Source organism: Apodemus sylvaticus, chromosome 19, assembly GCF_947179515.1.
Source record: "Apodemus sylvaticus chromosome 19, mApoSyl1.1, whole genome shotgun sequence".
NCBI classification, from domain to species: Eukaryota; Metazoa; Chordata; class Mammalia; order Rodentia; family Muridae; genus Apodemus; species Apodemus sylvaticus.
Window position 1 is genome coordinate 11479818 of NC_067490.1, and position 23752 is coordinate 11503569.

At 42.9% G+C, this 23752-nt stretch overlaps 1 protein-coding gene across 3 annotated transcripts in view; it reads right to left on the bottom strand.

Moving 5' to 3' along the window:
- Nucleotides 1–23752, bottom strand: part of LOC127670209 (solute carrier family 5 member 4A) — a 42320-nt gene that overhangs the window by 5973 nt on the left and 12595 nt on the right. For all 3 annotated transcript variants that reach the window (XM_052164584.1, XM_052164586.1, XM_052164585.1), the window contains exons 6-13: nt 23145–23250; nt 21770–21850; nt 19128–19348; nt 16808–16943; nt 7827–7934; nt 6555–6705; nt 2493–2661; nt 1270–1485 (exon numbers count right to left, since the gene is read on the bottom strand). In XM_052164584.1, coding sequence (XP_052020544.1) covers nt 1270–1485; nt 2493–2661; nt 6555–6705; nt 7827–7934; nt 16808–16943; nt 19128–19348; nt 21770–21850; nt 23145–23250 — 1188 coding nt within the window. The remainder of the gene's footprint in view (nt 1–1269; nt 1486–2492; nt 2662–6554; nt 6706–7826; nt 7935–16807; nt 16944–19127; nt 19349–21769; nt 21851–23144; nt 23251–23752) is intronic.

Here is a 23752-nt window from a genome sequence, read left to right on the forward strand (position 1 = left end):
GCTGATACATATAATTTTTTCCTACTTGTTACGTATCTCCACATCAGCTCCCACAATTGAGATGAATGGCTCATAAATTATGAGAATTAGCACCTATTAAATAGGCTCACGAGGGCCTAGAGAGATGGCTCAGTCATTAGTTAAGAGCACTGACTGCTCTTCCAAAAGTCCTGAGTTCAAATCCCAGCAGCCACATGGTGGCTCACAACCATCCATAATGAGATCCGACACCCTCTTCTGGTGTGTCTGAAGAAAGCCACAGTGTAATATAATATACTGTATATTATATTATACATATGTATAATATGTACATATAATAATAAATACATCTTTAAAAAAGATTTTTTAAAAGCTCATGACTGCATTTTTAAGAGGCTTAAATTCCCACACACTTACCAATAATTTTGGATGCTGAAATTGTACTCTTTATCATTTTATATTAATAATTGTAAGCACTTTTTGTCAGTTCAATAAGACAAAGATGTACCTCATTGTTCTGTTTTGCCTTTTCTTGGTCGCTATTACCCTATGTTTTAAAAAAACATATCTATATCGGCCTTCTTTTTTTTTTTTTTTTTCCGAGACAGGGTTTCTCTGTGTAGCCCTGGCTGTCCTGGAACTCACTCTGTAGACCAGGCTGGCCTCGAACTCAGAAATCTGCCTGCCTCTGCCTCCCAGAGTGCTGGGATTACAGGCGTGCACCACCACTGCCTGGCTGTATATTGGCCTTCATAATGGACCTGAATTTCTACTCAACCCCAGAGAGGCCCAGCCGAGATGCCAGGTCTATTGTAAGATCTTTCTTTGTCTATTGGACAAGATTGACTACTCCCCTCCCTGTGTTCATAACAATGGCGCAGATAAGCTGTCCAACTGTATCATAAGCTTTGGAAACCTATGTTCATTGTTTGCTTACTCTATCTGTGTGATGTGTGTGTGTGTTTGCTATTATCTGTGCAATGAGTGGTTCTTTCCTGCCACCGGAAGTGGGTCTCCGGGGATTGAACTCAAGTTGCCAGGATTGCTTAGCAAACCCCTTTCCCCATGCAGGCATCTCACTGGCCTTAAAAATGTACGCCCATTTCTTAGCCTCTTATTAATAAATTGCTGCTTCACACATACATGACCAAATTGTTTAGCTGGATGACTGGTCGTCTCTCAGGTCCCTTCTAAATCTGATAGTTCAACAATTCCATTAGCCTAGCCGAAGCAGATGTCGCCCTTACACACTTTGGAAATCGAGTAATTCCTGATTGGTTCGTCACTTACATGCACATCGGGGATGGGTTTTGTTAAGTAGGAAACTCCCAGGATAACGAATATGGATACAAAAAAAAGGATGATGGCGAAGTACAGATAGTGTACTCCACAGATGACCTTGGGACAGTTGCTGGGAGCCAGGCAACTCCCTGTCCCGTAAGAGAACTCTGCGATCATACGGATAAGGCCCATCACCAGTCCAACCATCAGGCCCCAGAAGGCTCCCTGGTAAAAACAAAACAAGAATACAAGAGTGCTTAGGAAATAGGAGACGCTCTTTCAAGTAAGTTGTAATCAAAGATTACTGTTTTCTTAGGTGAGGACCAACAAGCAGGGAAAGTGGCAAACCCAAGCTATCAGTGGGAGGCCGTATCTGTGGCCCTGAAATATCGTTACACTGTTGCAAGTCCACAGTGGGAGCCCCCATCTGTGGCCCTGAATTATCGTTACACTGTTGCAAGTCCACGGTGGGAGGCACTACCTATGGTCCTGAAATATCGTTACACTGTTACAAGTCCACAGTGGGAGGCACCACCTATGGTTACACTGTTGTGAATCCAACAATCCATTGCTCTACTGGCAATGCTGGCCCAAGCTGAAAATTTCCCTGACTTTAATTTGGAGAATCAAAACTTGTGCTTTGTTTTGAGGAACAAGTTGAATTGTGATCCATGTTTTGTAATTTGAAGAGCTGAGACTCACGAAACACTAAGGACTGTTAACTTGCCTGAGAATCACATAATACGATAAACACCTAGAAACACATTTAAGGGATCCGACCTACAAAGTAAAAAGATTAACCATTCGCACCACAATAGCCATGAACATACTTTAATTTTGGACTGTTTCAAAAAGCATTTTACTATACTATCTAACTTAATCTCCATGAAAACTATTATAAATAGGTGCTATTAGCATCTTCACTGGACAGAGTGGATTGACTTCAGATCACAATAGTAGGGTCCTGATGGGATACTGACAGTCCATCTCCCAAACTGTTTGGTGTTTGACAGCACTGTGCTGTACATTTGACATTTTATAATACATGTATAGTCTGGACTCTTAACTGGGACCACAAGGTCAAGCATCTTCCCACTTTAGTAAGGATCAGACATTACAATGACCACAGTAGAAACTGAGACAGGCTTGGAGCACACACAAGGAACATCAAGAAAGTATCTTGTGATGCCAGTGACTGGCAGGGAACAAAAACCTCCCTGTTTTTCACCTACTTGTTCATTGACTCTTTTACAAAAGATGGCCACCAGGAAGAGAGCTGCAATGGGCGGCCCAAGGTAGCTCGTAATTGATTCTGTATAATGGATCAGCTGTCCACCTTGAGACACTTCTATGATGGGGACCCACAAGATGCTGGTGACAATTAGCACAGCGACGAACAGCCTGGAAAAAAAATTCAGACAGTAAACAACAGCAGCATTGGCATATCTGTTGAGTTCTTGAATTTATCTTCACGCCATTCATTCCTTTTCCAAACAAAACTACATTCCTTGACCGGATATGAACCCATGCTATGGGTTCATGCTAATTACCTATTAATTCAATGCCAGCAATGCTTATCTACACCTGTCATAAAGGCTTCATTCTAAGATTAATGATTCCTCATAAAGACGGTCAAATGTCAGCTGTTGTTTAACAATTCCTCAATACAGTGCATATATTGTAGAAATGCTGTGTTAGTTTTCTTAATCAGTAGCTATTTGCGTAATAAAATAGAATCCAATTTCTATCTTTTCATTAGCTAGTGAAAATGAAATGAATTTACGTGAGGACTAAAACAGCCTCTCCCTTTCCCAGAATGCTGGATGAATTGACAAGAAATACTAATTTAGGTGTTTCCCACCCCCTCCCAAAGGATGGGTTAAAAATGTAGCCTAAAAAATCCTGGGGTCCATAAAGACGAATTGTATGGTTTTCTAAACCCAGGGGCTATGTGTGTGAATAAAGCAGGGAATATATTAACAAGATTATACATGAAATCTCACCATCTCCACATTCATCTGAAATACAGACATGGTGGGGGCAGCGGTTGAACAGAAGAACAAGTCTTTGGGCAGAAGATGGAGACACTAACGTCTACTTAAACTTTACAAAACTTCTGCCACCTTGCAGCACAACTTAAGTGTGACAAGCATTGAAACCCAGATTTCAACAAAGGTTGGATATTTCACTCTATTATTCATTATGTCACTGTCGCTACTGGAAAGAAAACCAGGTGCTTCCTAGGCCACTTCCATTGTTTCTGTTATGCCCTCAAGTGGCCTGGCATCATGGCCTGGCTCCTGGATATCTTGGTAAGCTGTGTTCTTTTTATTTACTTACTTGCTCCCTGACAGCCTTTTCCCTTGTTAGTAAAGATGCCACACACTTGATGTACACACAACTGTCTCACTGTTCTCACCCCGGCCTCCATTTCTGGATTTCGCTCAGGTGCCACGCCCACAGGAAGACTTCCTAACATTTTTTGTGAGGCCACATTGTCCATCTTTTCATTTGGGCTGACTTCCATCCCTTTTGGCTTCCTATTTTTCTCTTTACCGAAAGAGGATTTCTTTCATACAATATGTTTTTCTGACTACAATCTCACCCGCTGTTGCTGTGTTTACTCAATCAACAGAGGCATAGATAGCTTGCTTACACAAAGCAAGTATCTTTGTAGCTTTCCATGTTTGTATCTTGGGAGACAGACATTCAGTAGCAAAGAAGAAACAGATATTTACTTTGCCATTGAGACTTAAAAGAGATTTGTGTCCAAGATTATGTCTTGACTGGTGGGATCAGTGTATCTTGAGTACCAGCCCAGGAAGACAAAACAAAGAAGGAAAAACAAGGACGCTTTTCCATTCTCTTCTCCTACAGCCTTTACCCAGGCAAGACCTGGACCAAGCGAGGCCCACCAGGTTTCCATCTCTAAGTATTTGATTTAATAAAGGTACTGTGAAACAAAGAAAAATGTGTAGTGTTCAGTTCCTCTTTTTTCCCCCACATTTGTTGTTGTTGTTGTTGTTGTTTTGAGACAGGGTTTCTCTGTAGAGCCTTGGCTGTCCTGGAACTCACTCTGTAGACCAGGCTGGCCTTGGATTTAGAAATCCACCTGCCTCTCTGTACCACTACTCCCTGGCTTTTTTTTTTTTTTTTTTTTTTTTTTTTTTTTTTTTTTTTTGGTGTTGAGTTCCTCTTGATATCAACTTCCAAAGAAAGCAGGCAAGCAGGCGGTGTCCTTCAAGACTGGTCTGTAGAAGCACTGCACTTGTCAGTAGTCTCTGAAAGTGCTTCTATCCCAAACCACAGTGACAAAGTCACAGAGAAAGGACAGAATGCACACAGTGGAGAACAAAAGGAGCCCAGATTCTCTTCTAACTAGCTGAGAAGCCATGGGATAACCTTGAGGTGACACTCCACAGGTAAGCAATATCAATATTCAATATCAATATTGAAAATGCACTCTAAGTATATCACTCAAAATTTATAACAGTGAAGGAAAGTGATTGACCTATTGTCTTGCCATCATATCCAAACTTAGAATTAATACCACCAATCTATTTTTTTCCTAAGTCATAAGTCATGACTTATTTTTTTCCTAAGTCAAAAGAATTTTTTTTCTTTAATACTCTCCCCCAAGCAAAGCAGTGGTGGCGCACAGCTTTAATCCCAGCGCTTGGGAGGCAGAGGCAGGCGGATCTCTGAGTTCGAGGCCAGCCTGATCTACAGAGTGAGTTCTGGGACAGCCAAGGTTACACAGAGAAACCCTGTCTCCAAAAACAAACAAAAAATACTCTCCCTCACATTCCACAGAACCATACATCTGAAAAAGCCAAGAACGGAAAGTTATTACATAGTAATATAATAAGCAGCAATAGAAGATCACATGTGCTGAGAGCGTTGAACCACCGCAATATGGTCATGAACAGTAGCTGATACGTGATGAGACATCAAGATAGTGGAAAGCCAAACAGCAAGGAGCAAACTGTATATGGAAACATGGCTGAAGCTCACAAACATTATGTGAGCCAAAGAAGCCATATATGGAGATAGGTATGTTGATTTACTCATGATCATCTGAAGCAGGGTAACTCAGTTAGTAGCATTGAAGGTTATGGTGGCTAACGTTGCAAAGATAGGAACAGTAATAGAAATGGGGTGGTCATAGTTTCCACTTTTAATGTGTGCACAGACTACATGTGTGCTCCTTTTGAGATGCATCACTGGACTGTATAATTATGTTCTCCATGTCCGCTGTACATATGTCATACTTTAATTTTAACTCATGTTACAAAACGCTAAGACAATGTTGGGTCTACTTGAAAATAATGAAGAGGAAGGGCTGGAGGGATGGCTCAGTGGTTAAGAGCACTGACTTCTCTTCCAGAGGTCCTGAGTTCAAATCCCAGCAACCACATGGTGGCTCACAACCATCTGTAATGTGATCCAGTCCCCTATTCTAGTGTGTCTGAAGACAGTAGCAGTATACTCATATTAAATGAATAACTCTTTTAAAAAATAACAAAGAGGAAAAGGGTGTTCTTTCTTCCTGGTTATTTTTTCCCCTTATTTGTTTGCAGGGCTCCCAGACCATTTAGGGAGTCTTTGGTTGACATAACCCTCTAAGCAACTTCTTGAGCTAGTCCCTTACCCGAGTCTGCCCTTTCTAATAGCTAATCCTTAGTGGGTGCAAAGTTGATAATCTCATTCGTGGTAATAATGTGATTTATCCTCCCTTGCATGTGATATACTCAGAGACATCGAGAGATGAAGCCCAAAAGAGTAGGTGGTAGTCTGTGAAGACATGATTAGAAGGGATTGTGAGAGGAAAGGTCAAAACAAGAAAAAACACGTGAGGGGCTGGAGAGATGGCTCAGTGAGTAAGAGCACTGACTGCTCTTCCGAAGGTCCTGAGTTCAAATCCCAGCAACCACATGGTGGCTCACAAGTATCCATAATGAGATCTGGCGTCCTCTTCTGGTGTGTCTGAAGACAGACAGCTACAGTGTACTTACATATAATAGATAAATAAATCTTAAAAAGAAAAAGAAAAAAACATGTGAACCACCTAAAACACTTAAAACATGAACAAAACAAAAACAACTATTACATTTAAATGGCCTCAATTTTTGGATGTGGAAAGAGATGTCAAGTTAAACTGTTCCCAGTGTCACCATTTCCACTGTAGGTCAGTGATTATTTTCACTGAAGGGGGAAAAAATGCAAACCCTCCTCCTCCTCTCCATTGTCCCTTCCTCAGAGGAATTCTAGTTCTGAAGACCGGGTTCCCTTACCGTCCAGCTATCAGGAGCTCTCTCTCCGATGCCTTCTTCCTTATCTTGGTGTAAAGATCCATGGTGAAGAGGGTGCTGGCACTGTTGAAGACGGAGGTGAGGGAGCTCATGAGAGAAGCCAACATGACCGACAGCATCAGGCCTCGCAGCCCTGGGGTCAGAGGGAGAAAGCTCTGGTTAAACTGAATGTCCCATTCTATGCGTGACAGGGTAAAAATGGGGAGTTGCTCTAAGACACTGGGTTTCTCTCAAACATTGGCTGTTTGAGCAGATGTCAATAATACACACATAATAGAGATATGGGTAGAGCCTCCTGTGTAACTCCTGGTGATCTCAAAATTGCACAGTGGGGAAGTTGGTCCCAAATATAAATGCAGATCAAAGCTTCTGTAACCTAGTTTTCAAATAGAATAAACTGTGCAGTGCTCTCTTTCCCTCTGGTGGTCTTGTGGCCACATGAAGATTTAGTGGGAAAAAAATCTTGTTAGTGATTCTATTGTTTTTGGAGAGGAAAAGCCAAGAGTTTTTGAATCCTTATAGGAACCTGATGCTCTGGTTCCCTCTGACCCTACATCCACTAGAAGAGAGTATGCGGGAATGTGGGGTCAGATCTGTGGGCTACGTTCCCTTCATTTTGAGAATGCTCATGTGTGCCAGGATGTAGAGCGCGATGTGGAAGTGTTCACAGAAGTTTTTCAACTGTTCGCACCTGAGCTCTCTACAAATCTCTTGGCTTCAACTCACCACGGTCGCTCTCCAGCATCTTAATAAAAATGTACTCACTTCTCACATACAATGTGTCTTCTATCTCAGGAAATGAAATGTGAATTCTAAATAGAAGGGGGATTTGCAACTCCATCAGTGTTCCTGGGCCCCCAACGTAGCGTTTGGGACATAATACACTCAGTGCGTGCTGGCATCTTGAATAGCTTGAGATCAAACATCTGAGTGTCCCTGGACTATCTACTCCTCTGGATACGTAGGTTTGTGGTTAAACAGTGCTTTTTATTAGAAAGAGACAATGTAAATATTCCTAATTTTCATCAAAGAATCTGGCACCTAAAGAGTCTAGATGCTTCTGACAGAAACCACCTGGTCTATCTCTGGAATGTCTAGGCTTACCACAGTATGTGAAAGGTGCCCAAGCAATGTCTATCAACAGCTGAATTAGTGGACGTATAATAGTAACTGCTGAAGATTACATCACAACCCTTTCTACATGCATCTGTAGACCAAGCATCTGAGACTGTGGGAGCCCTGGCCTTTACTTACCCATGGGCATCAGCTTCATCACCAGCATCGGGTAGGCATAGTTAGTGCAGCCAACGTCCACGCCACACTGCTTCACACACTCAGAAGGCACAACGCAGGCCACCATATCTGGGGAGATATTCCAGAGGCGGGGTCAGTGAGTAAGACCCAAAAAAGCACAGTTTGCCACTGCTGGAGAAAGAGGTAAGCTCATGGGTGGGAGGAAAGACACGTGTCTGGAAATAGAGATACATTTTTTAATCTTATGTCAAAGACCTGGTACCTCTTTATCCAGCATACGACATTGTCATTGTCTTATTTTCATAGATCCCAGTGGAGTGACTCATCAGGCAGGACGGACCCTTAGATATGACCCAGATGGAGCTTTAGAGATAGATGATCCCCCTCTAGCATTCCATAGAAATGTACTACCAGGGAAGCATCTGACAATCTTCACTTTCTCTCTTCCAGTCCCCTAGTCTCACCCTCCAGCTCTGGAGTGTACCACCTATCATGGTCTCCCCTTCCCCATTTGCTGCCCTCATCTCTAGTGGATCTTACAGCCTTCCTCACTATCCCATCCCTTTGTCTTAGGCATCAAATCTGAAGGCCAGTGAATCAGAGAGACACTGCTCTCCCTCTTCTGCTTCAAATCTAATCCCTTCCCATTTCCATCTCTGTGGCAGACCAACTGTTCCAGCCCCTCTGCCTCTCGCTTGCTCTGCCCTCATTCTCTGGACGACTAGATAGACACTGGCCGCACACTTTGCTTTCCTCCCTCCAGTAGGCCTTCTCAGCCTCCCCTTCTAGCACATTCCCATTCCCCTTTATTTCCCTGAAACCTAAAAAAAAAACCACTTTATCCAGAACCCTAGCGGCCACACCTGTCAGGATCTCAGAAGCACTCCCTACTGTTTGGTCTTTAAACCTGGGACAAGGGACTAAGGTACTTATTTTACATACCAAAGCAGACCTGGCTTCTAGGTTCTCCCAGCATCCCTCAGACCAGACCTGGCATACCCTGCCCCCAACCCTGAACTGCTCTTCCATAAGAGGCTCCTTCCTATATAAAGGAGACATTTTGGTCTTGGGCTGTCTCTCCTGCTCCTCCTCTTCTTCCTCCTCCTCCTCTTCCTCCTCCCTTTTCTTCCTCCTCCTCCTCTTCCTCCTCCTCTTCTTCTTCTTTCTCCTCTTCTTCCTCTTCTTCCTTCTCCTTTTCTTCCTCTTCCTCTCCCTCCTCCTTTTCTTCTTCTTCTTCTTCTTCTTCTTCTTCTTCTTCTTCTTCTTCTTCTTCTTCTTCTTCTTCTTCTTCTTCTTCTTCTTCTTCTTCCTCTCCTCCTCCTCCTCCTCCTCCTCCTTCCCCCCTCCTCCTCCTCTTCCTCCTCCCCCTCCCCCTCCCCCTCCTCCTCCTCCTTCTTTTCTCTCAGTGTACACACCCCTTCTCTCTTTCTCCCTCCCACCTCTACCCCCCATTTCCTATGGTGACTTTCCTGACCTTGGTCCTTGGGGCTAGTGAACTCACTGGCTTCCAGCTTCCCATAAACCTGCCTTTAATATAATCTAATCTGGCTTGAACTGGCTCATTTCACACTTGGTGGAGAGATAACCTGATACCTACCAGGTAACCCACAGCCATCACATTTTCCTAAGAAGCTGAGAGGGCAACAGAAACCAAAGGAACAAAACACCCATCAAAGACAAGAACAGATGCTAAAAGATGTTAGTGTCTGTTAATTCAATCAACAATTACAATCATCTCAAATTCAAGTCTAGATAGCAGCATAAAAATGCAATAAAAATCAGGGCAATTTGTCTCCACTAGAGACCAGAAACTCTAGTACAATAGGCCCTAAAAAGTGTTATACCTGAAGCACAAGAAAGAGGCTTTGAAATAGCTTTTACAAATATGTTAAAGTCCCTTTAAAAAGATATGAATACGTCTATTAACGAAATGAACATACACACAGTGGAAGGAAACAGCTCAAGACATCATAGTAGGAATAGAATGAATAGGAATCCCACAGAACGCCTCACCAACAGAATACAAGTGATGGAAGAGAGAGGCTGAGGCAAGCCTTGAAGACAAGATAGAAGAAATGGATATGGCAGTAAGGGAATATGTTAAGTCTTTAAAAAGAAACTCAGGCATAAAACATCCTGATAATCTGCAAAACTATATGCGCTGGCTGGTTTTATGTCTACTTTACACAAGCTAGAGTCATCAGAGAGGAAGGAGCCTCAGTCGAGGAAATGCCCCACTGAGATCCAGTTGTAGGACATTTTCTCAATTAGTGATCAGTGAGAAAGGTCCTAGCTCACTATGGGTGGTGCCGTCCCTGGGCTGATGGTCCTGGGTTCTGTAAGAAAGCAGGCTGAACAAGTCATGAGGAGCAAGCCATTAAGCAGCACTCCTCCATGACCTCCATATCAGCTCCTGCCTCCAGGTTTCTGTCCTGCTTGAGTTCCTGTCCTGACTTCCTTTGATGATGAACTGTGATGTAGAAACATAAGCTGAATAAACCCTTTCCTCCCCAAGTTGCTTTGGTCATGGTGTTTCACACAGCAATAGTAACTCTAAGTAAGACACTATGAAAAGACCAAATCTACCAATAGTAGAAATAGAGAAAGGAAAAGGCACCCAGGTCAAAAGCATAGAAAATAATTTCCAATAAAATGATAGAAGAAAATTTCCCAACCTAAAGAAGGAGGTGCCATCAAGATACAAGAATTCAGAGCACCAAATAGACTGGAGCAGAAAAGTAGTTCACAGTTTGGTGATTCCTCAGAAAAATAGACATAGTACTACCTGTGGACCCAGCTATACCACTCCTGGGCATATACCCAGAAAGTGCCCCTACATGTAATAAGGGCACATGTTCCACTATGTCCATAGCTGCCTTGTTTATAATAGCCAGAAGTTGGAAAGAACCCAAATGTCCCTCAACAGAGGAATGGATACAGAAACCGTGGTATATATACACAATGGAGTACTATTCAGCTATTAAAAACAATGAATTCATGAAATTCTTAGGCAAATGGATGGAACTAGAAAATGTCATCCTGAATGAGGTAACCCAGTCACAAAAGAACACACATGGTATGCACTCACTAATAAGCAGATGCTAGTCCAAAAGCTCAAAATAAACAAGTTACAATTCACCCAGCACAGGAAGCTCAAGAAGAAGGAGGACTTAAGTGAGGGTGCTATGGTTCCTCTGAGAAAGGAAACAAAATACTCACCAGAGCAATAAGGGAAGCAATGTGTGGAGCAGAGTCTGAAGCAAAGGCCACCCAGCAAGTTCCCTACCTGAGGATTCATCCTATAAACAGTCACCAAACCCCAACACTATGATGAGAAACATGTACCAAAAGGAGCATGCCATGGCTGTCTCCAGAGGGGCCCTGCCAGAGCCTTACAAATACAGAGGCAGAAACTAGCAACCAACTATTGGACTGAGCTTGGGGTCCCCAATGGAGGATCTGGAGAGTGGTCCTGAGGAGCTAAAGGGGTTTACAGCCCCATGGGAAAAACAATGACTTCAGACACCCCAAGACTCCCAGGGACTGAACCATCAACCAAGGGGTATACATAGTTCCAGCCAAAAATGTGGCAAAGGAATGCCTTGTTGGGCATCAGTGGGAGGAGTGGTCTTTCGTCAGGTAAAGGTGCAATAGAGGCCACAACAAAGGGAAACAGACAGGGGTAGGGGAGGAAGTTGGGGGGGGAGGTGGGACTGTGTCAGGTAGAGGGGCATATACATGGAGGCAGGGGGTGGGATGAGGGGTAGGGAATCGTTGGGAAGGGAGGCTTTCGGGAGGGGGGAAATTAGGAAAGGTCTTACCATTGGCAATGTAAATGAAGAAGATACTCAATGAAAAAAAAAAGAAAAGTAATTCATTGCAACACACAATAATCAAAATGCTAAATGAACAGAATAAAAGAATACTAAAAGCTGCAAGGTAAAAAGACCAAGTAACATATAAATGCAGAACTAAGCACCTGACTTTTTATTGGAGACTCTAAAAGCCAGAAGGGCCTGGGCTAGTCATCTACAAGCTCTAAGAGAGCACAGATGCTGGCCCAGTCTACTATACCCAGCAAAACTTTCCATGACGATAGCTTGGGGTGGGGGGAGACGTTTCACAGTAAAACTGAATTTAGATAGGTGGAAACTTTCTAAAAATCCAGCTCTACAAGAAGGTACTAGAAGGAAAATAGTTCTTAGCCCTTCAGGGCTAAGAACACCTAAGAAAACACAAGGAAAAAACAACATCAGACCAACCAATCAAAAGAGTGGGGCACACCCACACCACCACAACCAAATATAGGAATCAACAAACACTGCTCATTGATAACAACAATGGTCTCAATTCCCCAATGAAAAGACACAGACTAACAGAGTGGATTTAAAAACAGGTTCCATTCCTCAGCTGCATCTGAGAAACATACCACAACATCAAGGATAGACACAACCTTGGGGTAAAAAGATGGAAAAAAAATACTCCCAAGCAAGTGGACTCAAGAAGCAACCTGGTGTAGCCATTTTAATATCTGATGAAATAGACTTCAAAGCAATACTAATTAGAAGAGATTAGTGGGGGGGGGGGAGGGGAGACACTACATATTCATTAAAGGAAAAAATCTGAGAGGATATTGCAATTTTTACCATATATGCACTGAACACATAGGCATGCAAGTATGTATGTGTGTGTATATATGTGTATATATATACATATATATGCATATATAAGTTTATATAACAAAATATAATTATATAATAAATAATTATATGTTATATATAGTATATATAATTAATAATAATAATGTATATGTACTACAACTTAAATTACATATTGACCCTCACACACTGATAGTGGGTGACTTCAATACCCCACTCTTACCAACAGTCATTCAACAAATAGCTAAACAGAGAATGCTGGAGCTAAACATTATCATAAACCAAATGGACCCAACAGATATTTACAGAACATTTCACTAAATGCAAAGGAACATACCTTCTTCTCAGCAGCTCATCAAACTTTCTACAAAATTCACCACATATTCAGACACAAAGCGAGCCTCGACAAATGCAAGAAAACTGAAGTAACATCCTGTATTCTCCCTGAGCATCAGAGATTAAAGCCGGATACCAATAGCAAGAGAAACAGCAGAATGCTCACAAACTTGTGGAAACTGAGCAACCACTCACTGCTGAATGAAAATGGGTGAAGACAGAAATTAAGAAGTAAGTTCAAACCTTTCAAAAATAGAATAAGATGAAAATGCAGTATAACCACAGCCATGGGGCACAGTGAAGAGGATTCCTAGGAGCAAGTTCACTAAATGCCTACATTAAAATTTGGAGAGATATTAGTAACGAAACTACACACTCTAGAACAGAGAGCTCTAGAACAGAAAAAAAGAAATAACACCCAAAAAAGAGTGGACTGAAAGAAATGATCAACTCAGGGATGAAATCAAAAAATAGATACAAAAAAAAAAATGAGTTTTTATTCAAGTCAATGAAATGAAGAGTTGGTTGTTTGAGAAAATCAGTAAGATTGACAACTCCTTAGCCAAATTAACTAAAAAGGCAGAGAGAGCTGTAAATTAACAAGTCTAGAGATGGAAAGAGGTGCATAGCAACAAAACGGGGTGTATTGCAACAAACAGTGAGGAAATCCAGACAACCATAAGGACATACTTAAAAAAAAAAAAAAAAAACAATCAGGTCCTGAGTTCAATTCCCAGCAACCACATGGTGGCTCACAACCATCTGTAATGGGATCCTCAAACTAGTCCACAAAATAGAAGCAGAAGGGCCATTGCCCAATTCTTTTTTATGAGGCTACGGTTACCCTGATTCCCAAACCATATTAAGACCCAACAAAGAAATGTAAGTCCAAACCAATTTCCCTTATGAACATAAATGTGGAAATTCTCAATGAAATGTTTGCAAACCAAATACAAGAACACACAAAATTATCATCCATCAGAATAATGCAGGAGTCATCCCTGAGTTGCAGAGATGGTTCAACATATATAAATTTAAAAATTAAGCCATCATATAAACATTCTGAAAGACAACCACACGACTATCTCATTAGATGCAGAAAAGACTTTTGACAAAATCCAACACCCTTGCATGATAATATATATATATTTTTTATATATTATATTGCTATATATATCACGATAATATATATATAATATATATATATTATATATATATATATATATATTAAATCACTAAAGAGATCAGGGAGATAAATGGCAAACGTGAACATGATAATGTCAGTTTACAGCAAGCACACAGCCTGTATCAACTTAAATGGAGATAAAGCATTTCCACTAAAATCAGGAACAAGGTGAGATTAGGTTGCTCTCTCCATACCTAGTCAATATAATACTGAAGTTTTAGCTGGAGAACTGAGGCAAATGAAGGAGCTCAGCGGGCTATAGATCAGAAGGTGAAGTCAAAGTGTCTTTATTTGCAGATGGTATGATAAGTACATACATAAGTGACCCTAAAGATTCCGTCAGGAACTCCCTTAACAGTTACACACGTTCAGCAGAGCAGCTGAATACAAAATTAACTCACAAAAATCATTTTTTACAAGTGATAATCTTTCTATTGACAAGTGATAAACAGACTGAGAAGGAAGTCAAGGGGGAAAAAACTTCCATGATAGACTCAAAATATATAAATATATAAATATATAAAATATCTTGGGATAACTCAATCCAAGCAAATGAAAGACATGCATGATAAAAAAAAATCTTTAAGACACTGAAGAAATTAAATGAAGAAGCCAGGCTATGGATGGGTAGGATTAAAATAGTAAATATGGTCAGCCTACCAAGAGCAACCTATAGGTTCAATAAAATTTCCACCAAAATATCAATACAGTATCCACCTTACAAGCAAATTACTGAGCTGAAATCTTGTGGGAAGTATTTTCTGAGAGCACAAAGAAGCTATATTCCAGAAATAGCCAGGGTTGTGCCTTGTTCTTCATGCTAGACTTGGTATTGTTTAAGAAAATTACCTAGACGGAGTTGTCTTAAAAGCATAAAGTGGGCCATGGAGCGCAGCTGAGGCTTGGCACTGTGAGAGGCCAGGGAAGGCCATTCGTGAAGTTGTGGCCTCAGCAGCAGTTGCAGCTGAAGCTTGACACCAGGAAGAGAGAGCCTATGAGAGGCTATTGATAAAAGCACAGCCTCATTGTAGCAGAAGACCCTAGCATGTTAGAGATGTCAGTACCATGGGACGACCACCAAGAACGGCAGCAGCAGTGGAGTGGAGTCAGCCAGAGCCTAGAGTGCCATGGAGTGCAGAGCTGGAGATGTGACCCAAACCCTTTGGAGGAACCTAGAATATCATGTGTAGATATGACATTGGAACAGGAAGCTGTGAAGCTCAAGTTGCCTTGGCCACCCCAAGCTCTTAGAGAATCCAGAGCTGTGGGTTACCTAACGAAGAAAGCTGCTACAGGGAATGGAACCAGTCCAAGAGAAAGAAGTGTGCTGCAGTCAACCAAGTCGAAAAGAACTAGACACCAAACATGGAGATGCAGAGTTTGGAGTTTGCCCAGCTGGTGTTTGGTCTCACTTTGGTCCTAGATTGCCTCACTATGGTATTTTGGAATGGTAATATATATCCCTTGATATTGGAGGTATGTGACTTGCTTTTTGTTTTTGCTTTTATAGGAAATTACAGTTAGGAGATTGTATGAATCTCAGAAGAGACTTTGAACTTTGGACTTTTAAACATTGTTTGAGACTGTGATAGACTATGGAGACTTTTGAAGTTGGACTAAACGCATTTTGCATTGTGCTATGGCTACAAGCCTGTGGGGGCCAGGGAGTGGAACATGGTGGTTTGAATAGATTTGGCCCCCATAGACTCACGTGTTTGAATGCTTGGCCTACAGAGTGGCACTATTAGGAAGTTTGGCTTTGTTGGAGGAGATGTGGCCTTGTTGGAGGGGGTGTGGCCTTGTTGAAGGGGTGTGGCCTTGTTGGAGGAGGTGTGGCCTTGTTGGAGGAGGTGTGGCCTTGTTGGAGGAGGTATGGCCTTGTTGGAGGAGGTGTAGCCTTGTTGGAGGAGGTGTGGCCTTGTTGGAGGAGGTGTGGCCTTGTTGGAGGAGGTGTAGCCTTGTTGGAGGAGGTGTGGCCTTGTTGGAGGAGGTGTGTCACTGTTGTGGTGGACTTTTGATGATTCCTATGTTCCTGATTCTCCCAGTGTGGAATGAGAGTTTCCTGGCTGCTTTCAGAAAAAGATGTAGAACTCTCAGCTCTTCCTGCTCCATGCCTGCCTGGATGCTGCCATGTTCCAGCCTTGATGATAATGGATTGAACCTCTAAACCTGTAAGCCAGCCCCAATTAAATGTCGTCCTTATAAGACTAGCCTTGGTCATGGTGTGTGTTCACAGCAGTAAAAATCCTAACTATGACATGTACTTTCCCACACTCAACATCAGCCACTGGCAAATTCTACCACTTCCCACAGTGCCCTTCTACCATAGTCTCTAAACTTCTGAAAACAGGACCCATTGCTTCAAATGTCCCCAAGGACATATGCAAAGCTTAAAGGACTAAGGATACAGCGTCAAGTAAGGCAAACTGATCCTTATGCCCCTGACACCCCTGTAGAAGCTGTTTTCTCAACCTGAATTTCTCCTTCTATTTCTACCTAGAGCAGGTTTCCTATTTTAGTAAGGTTTTTTATATATCTTAAAAATACTTGTGATTGGAGAAATGGCTCAACAGTTAAGAACACTTGCTGTTCTTGCAGAGCACGTGGGTTTAGCTCTGTGTGTAGCTCAAGTTCTAAAGGATCTGGCCGCCTTGGGTACTACGTGCATGTGATAACAGGTGACATACACGTAGGCAAAACACCCCTACCTGGAAAATAAATCTAAGTCTGAAAGAAATAAGAATTCCTTAACAGACTTATACGAACTCAAGCACAAAATGGAGAGTAAGCGTGTGGCTTGCCTGTGTACAGAATGCGGCTGATCATCCCTGGCATCACCATGAAGAATATGGGCAACAGCTTCAGGTAGCCACACAAGATGCAGGCAGCCTTCACGTGGGACATGTTCTTGCCACACAAGCAGCGCTGAACGATGACCTGTCGGGGAGATGCGATAGAGTGGTGAGACAACCAGAAAATGACGTCTAATCTGCCTTCTGAGACTTAAAACAGCAATGGGAAAAGATGGTGTTGGTGGAGGCTAACGGACGCTGGAGGAATGAGGCTACACTCCCCACACAGGGTTATCCCTTGAAGACGCTGCAGAGATGAAAATCTGGACTCGGTGGCATGTGCTAGCGATCCCAGTGCTTTTGAATAGCTAATGGCAAACAGAGATGCGAAAATCCTTGGAAACTTGCTGGCCAGCTAGCCTGGTATATGAAGTAGTGACCAAGGTGCTTGGTTACCTTCAAATGAGTTAGAACATGAGGACTGGCACCTATGGTTGTCCTCTGACCTCCATAGGCGCACTGTGACAGGTACTACCTATATTCACAAGAATGTATACAGTGTCCAGGCTGCAAAGTAACAATGGAAATCCCTATAGGTGGTAATACTGCACTCTGTACGTGACAATGTTGTGGAGGGGGAGATAAGATCGAGTTCCTATAGCACGTGCCATGTCCTCTCCGTTATCTATGAGGGATGTCCTCCCGAAGGATCCCTCAGTCCACGATACACGATCCTCTCCTGATGCATTATGGGAGCAACCAATCATCACTTTGTGATCAAATTTAAGTCCTGCTCGATGAAATGGAATCTATACCTGACATAGCGAAGCCTCAGCAGCTCGCCCTGGCTTTTTCGTGACTCTAAAACCAGTACTACCTGGAACACTGTTACGAATTTTACTAAGGTTAGCTGCCAGCACTAAGTACATCCTTGATTGCCTCTGGGCCACAGCTCCTGTACGTGGACCCTAGGAAAAGACATCCCAGAAGATTTCACCTTGTTGATGCTGGTCGCTTCTTAACGGCAGAGAATGTCTCAGCCCCTGTTGGCCAGCAGCCCTTGTTCTAATAAAGCAAAGGTTTTCATTCCAATGATTTAAAATATCTAATGGAGTCTGTAAGAGACTCTCAAACTTCCCTCTGAAACTTCATGAGGCAAGCCTCCATTGTCTCTCCTTTCCCCACATCCTTACATTCTAAGCTCTCACAGACTAGCCCACTGAGCTCTGAGCACCTGGTGTGTTTTCTAGCCCAAAGTTCAAATACCACCGTACTCCTCCCCCAAGCACATGTTTATGTCTGTCACAGCAATACTCCATGACCCTGTACCAATTTCTGTCTCAGTTGGCATTTCTATAGCCATGATAAAACACCATAACCAAAAGCAATTTGGGGAGGAAAGGGTTTATTTTATGTATAGCTTCTAAGTCCATCACTGAAGGAATCCAGGGCAAAAACTCAGGGCAGGAACCTGGAAGCAGGAACTGAAGCAGAGGCCATGGAGGAGCTCTGCTTACTGGCGTGCACAGCCTGCTTTTGTTTGTTTGTTTGTTTGTTTGTTTGTTTTTAACTGGACAGAGCAAAGGTTAGGTTCTGAGAGCATTCATTCCTAGTGAAGTCTAAGGTCATACCTGCGCTATGGTTCACGGGCCAAGAAAGGTTATAAAGAGCAAATAATTGGTTAAAGGAGCCTACTGTATCTGCTTACGAGAGATATGCAGCAGGGTGGGGTGTGGCGTGAGGCAGCTGCTCTTCATAAGTCTTGTAAAGGTGCCTGGATTTGAAAATGATGTTTGCGTGCAGAAATTAGATGCTAGTGCTTTTCTAGGAGAAGAAAAGGAGCGGGCTGGAGAGATGACTCAGCCGTTAAGAGCACGGACTGCTCTTCCAGAGGTCCTGAGTTCAATTCCCAGCAACCACATGGTGGCTCACAACCATCTGTAACAAGATCTGACGCCCTCTTCTGGTCTGTCTGAAGACAGCTACAGTGTATTCATATACATAAAATAAATAAATCATTAAAAAAAAGAAAAGGAGCAACAGAAGTTCCCTCTCCCTTTCATTCCCTCTCCTGCTCTCCTTCTCCGTCTCCCTCCCTCCCCCTCCCTTTCATTCCCCCTCCCTCTCTCCCCTTCTCCTCCTTCCTCTTTCTTTCTCCCTCTCCACCCCCCTTTATCCCTCCCCCTCTGCCTTTCCTTTCCCCTCCCTCTCTACCCCTCCCCCTCTCCTCCTCCTCCCCCTCCCTCCATTTCCCTCCCCCTCCCCTTTCTTTCTCCCTCTCCCCCTCCCTCTCACTCATGCATACACGCCCGCACACTTACTCACTTACCTGGTTTATGCACCAGTACCACAGAGCTGTAATAGGCATCCCAAATGCAGTTCCTGGCCATGGAATGTCTCCAGTGATGGGATCTCGGAAGATGTGGAAGGAGTCGGGCTGTGGAGTGTAGCACTTGGGGCTGATGGTCAGGTTGTCCCCCTCCACGACAGAGGGGATGGCGTTCATGTACTTCTCTGTGAAGCTCTCGTAGCCTCCCACTTCGACAAATGCTGCAGAAGCATCAGAGAAATAAACTATCTCCTGCACATCGCAGAGAGCAGCTGTCTGTGATTATCCCCTGAAGTGGAGTCCGTGTAAAACTTCAGTCACCCTCTCTCCTGATCCATGCCTTTCTCGTGTCTCCACTGGCAACAGGTCAAGTCGGCAAAGCTCACAAAGCAAATAATTATTACGCATTTTTCTTACGACACTCTTCCATAGTCTGTTTTTAGTGGCTAGCATCATGGTAAATATGAGCTGTGTCAAGCAATAAACTGACCGCCTCCAAAAGAGCACTGTGCTACAGAAAATCTTTGTCGTGCATGATGGGATTGTTTGAATTCCTGTTGGCCAAAATGGGGAGCTGGGTAAATGAACTGAAGTTAATTTGATAGCCATCTGGTTGATTGTGTTGAAGTCACTTTACCAGTGTCTTTTTTTTTGTTGTTGTTGTTGTTGTTTGTTTTGGGTTGCTTTTTATTTTTTCAGTTTTTGCTTCATAGACTTGAAGCTATGTGAGTGGATCCATGCATGTTCAGAGTTATTTTAGTGCAGCTAATTGGATGGAGCCTGGGGGCTTCAGAACTTGGAAGAGACATTTATCCTCACCTCATTGTTTTTGCTACATTTATAGATTCTCTAGGCAGAGTATCATTTTAAGATAATCTATGCATAAAGGCTACAAATCACCATGGCTTATTAAGCCAATTAAGAGCATATAGTACACCCTTTATTTAGCTTGCTGACAAAGAGTAGACTAGTACCTCAGAAGAGCTCTTGGGAGCTAAAGCAGGGCAGGGTAGGGCTTTTAAAGTCAAAAGACTGTAATCACATCACACCACCTGCCAGCTAAGGCTTTTTTTTTTTTTTTTTTTTTTTTTTGGTTTTGTTTTTTGTTGGTTTACAAAGTACCTTTCCACAGCAGGAAATAATAATAATAATAATAATAATAATAACTCACTAATGAGTTAGTAGTAGTAGTAGTATAGATAGGAGATACCATTTATTTACATGTCAGATGAGGCTCCAGTAGGGACCTGACTTTGCCTAAGCCACCTCAATGTAGAAGAATGTAGAAGAAAATTAAGATTTGCACCCTATGAATTCATTATAGCTGCCCGCCAGCAAGATTTGAGAACAGAACAGTGGGACTCACAGCCAAGCCATGTGTGTGCATGCTAACAGTGTACTGAATAAAGTGGCTATTTTTCCTCTCATAATATACATCCCAACACAGCCTTCCTACCCCCAGATCTACTGCTCTTCTGTTTTCCCTGCAGAAAAGAGCATGCCTCCCAGGACATCAACTACACAGGGCATAACAAGATGCAAAAGGACTAGATACACACTCTCCTACCAACTCAGAAGGAAGAAAAGGTTCTCAAGAGCAGGCAAAAGAGTCAGAAAGTCCCCCTTTGAATCGAGTGTCCTCTGGTCCTATAAAACGGATACAACTTGCTAGTAGTTATCTGAAATCTTCTAATACTAATTCTCTAGTGAAAAGTTCTAGATACATCAAAAGGGTTTTTTAAAAAATCTTTGTAATTTTTGTTTTTCGAAATTGAAACATCGTTTCCACTCTTTTCTTGTTCCCTTTCCAATTCTTCCCCGGTACCCCTCAGTTTCTCTCTCAGATTCATAGCTTGTAGGTCACGGAGTTGTCCCACCATGCTGACAATGGCTAAAGGTGAGGGCCTGCCTGACCTCAACCCAGTCTGGTTCCTATTAGACAGACATAAGGATTCGTATCAAATAAACAGAAACCTAAACTCAGCATTCTCCGGAAAACCTGACAATTCAAGTTTTTGTTGGAGAGGAAAGCCACTACTTCCTATTCCTCCTAACAGTCCACTGATGGGGGGGGGTCTTCTCGGGGTGGGGTGCACATGGTTCCCTATTAACCTAACAGCTCAAGCACCCACATCCTGCTGAAAACCCACTTGCTTTCCTGCTGATCTGCTGCTCTCGATTCTCATGATAGCCTGGCAGTTTGTTCCCTGATGAATGGTTTTTCTGCCCACAGAGTGGTCTAGTTTGGGGGTCTTTCTGCACTCACTTGCAACGGTCTCTTTTACTTTAATTGCCATTAGCCTACTGATACAATTACAACATAAATCAAAAGCCTTTTATGCTTTCAACCCAATGCACTAATACCCTTAAGTTATCAACCAAGGGCTTTCATGCATACTGAGCACAAAGGCACGGAGGTTGGATAAGATAGCTGATCTATGGTACAGTCTTAAAGAAATAAAACCCTCCCTTCTTTCCTCTTTTTGATATAATAAAACAAGGAAGAACCTAGACAACTATTTCCATGATGGGGATTATATAGAAAATGACAGGTAAATGACGGAAGGACTTGAAGGAAGCACTAATGAGCAGACAGACGAGAGACAAGAATCTAGAGATCTGCGCATGCAGTCCTCGCTTACCGAATATCATGAGGATGAAAGACCCAACCAACATGATGACAGCCTGCACGGTGTCTGTGTAAATCACAGAGGCCAAGCCCCCTGGGGAAAGAAAAGTAGACTCAGTGATGTATCCACACGCACTTGCGCATTTGCCCTCATAGCTGCGGTCTCCTCCAGCCTGAACGCATAAAGAAATATTGTTTAAAATGCAGGAAGAAACATCCGAGTTCCTGGGTGCTAGAAGCGAGCCTATTACTCCAGCTACCTGGGAAGTTGAGGAAAAAAAATAAAAGATTCTAAGCCTCAAGGTCACCTTAGGCTCAGAGTCAGTTCAGGGACAGACAAGGTAACTTAGGTTTTGTAACGAAAAACAAAGCAAGAAAATGAGAATGCTCCTGGCTGGGAGGCAAGCTTGAATTTCAGGTTTGTTCTGATTGAGATAGAGTCTCATTCTTTAGCCAAGGCCATAGAATCTCTATGTTGCCCATGCTGGTCCTGAACTCCTGGAACTCCTTCTGCCTCAGTTTCCAATTCCTGGGATTACAAGTGTGAGCCACCAATCTTGCCTAAATAAGCCTGTGGGGAACAGCACTGTCTTCCTAACACTTCTGTCTTTTACTAGTTTACCCTTTCTCTTGCCTCCTTCTCTGTTTTATTCTGTTTTCTCTTCCCTTTTCCCTTTTCCTTTCTTCCTTCCCCTCCCCTGGCCTTCTCCAACAGCCCTTTGCCTCTTTCTTTGCAGGGCCTTGCTCCAGATTGGCCTTGAACTCTCTATCCTCCTGCCTCAGCTCCCTTAGCTCTGGGATTATGGGATATGACACCACACACACGGTTTTACCTTGCATCTGTCTGATGCAAACTTTCTCTTACAGTGTAGTTTCCCTGCTATGTTCAAAGTTTCTCTTACAGTGTAGTTTTCCTGCTATGTTCACTTATAAATATCAAGTAGGGAGAAAGGGCAAACGTCTACTATCAAAAAACGTTTTCCTTGCCGGGCAGTGTTGGCGCACACCTTTAATCCCAGCACTTGGGAGGCAGAGGTAGGTGGATTTCTAAGTTCGAGTCCAGCCTGGTCAACGACAGCCAGGGCTACACAGAGAAACCCTATCTGGAAAAAACCAACCCCCCCCCAAAAAAAGACATACACCAAAAAACGTTTTCCGTAATAATCCTCCGATTTCCCCCACTTCATAGGTCCTTGTGCTAAGCCGTCTAGCAAAACCATTTTTGCTCTAGTGCGGGAACGAAATCATTGTTTCCTTCATCGAACATCTTATCTAGGGACTACGTTTTTCTGCAATATGACATAGGCACAAACACATGCACACACACACGCGCAGGATCAGCAGAGCTGGCACAAACCCAACAAAGGACAAGGACACAGACGACTCACCGGTGATCGTGAAGATGGCTGTGATAGCCAAGAGGATGAAGATGGCCAGGTAAAGGTCCAGTCCCAAAGCCAGCTTTATGAAGATGGCTCCAGAAAATATGTCTGCCTAGAAAAGGAACAGGGTGGATGGGGAAAAGCAGGTGTTTCACCCCCACCTCACAAGGCTCACAGGCTCCGCCCTCTTCCTGGTGAACTCCTATTCATCCTTGAAGATACTACGTAGATATCCCACAGGAAGATATTCACACAGCAATGCCACTCACTAGTTATCTTCAAAGTCATTCGTCCATTGCTCCATTGAAGTACTTATTAAATAAGGTGCCGTGGCCTAAGAATTGTCTGTACTGTGAGGTTTGGGGATTCTCATTAGTAACTAATGAGAATCTCTGGTTATGAGATATATATACAAACATATACGTGTATATTCTTTTGGTAACTAAGTATAGAACAAATTAGTGATGTGATGTGTGTGTGCATGCCTGCATGTGTGCATTTGTGTATGTGCACACCTGCATGTGTGCATTAGTGTGTTGTGCACTTGCATGTGTGCATTTGTGTGTGCATGCACCTGCATGTGTGTAGAGGGCGGCGGCGGCGGCGGCGGCGGC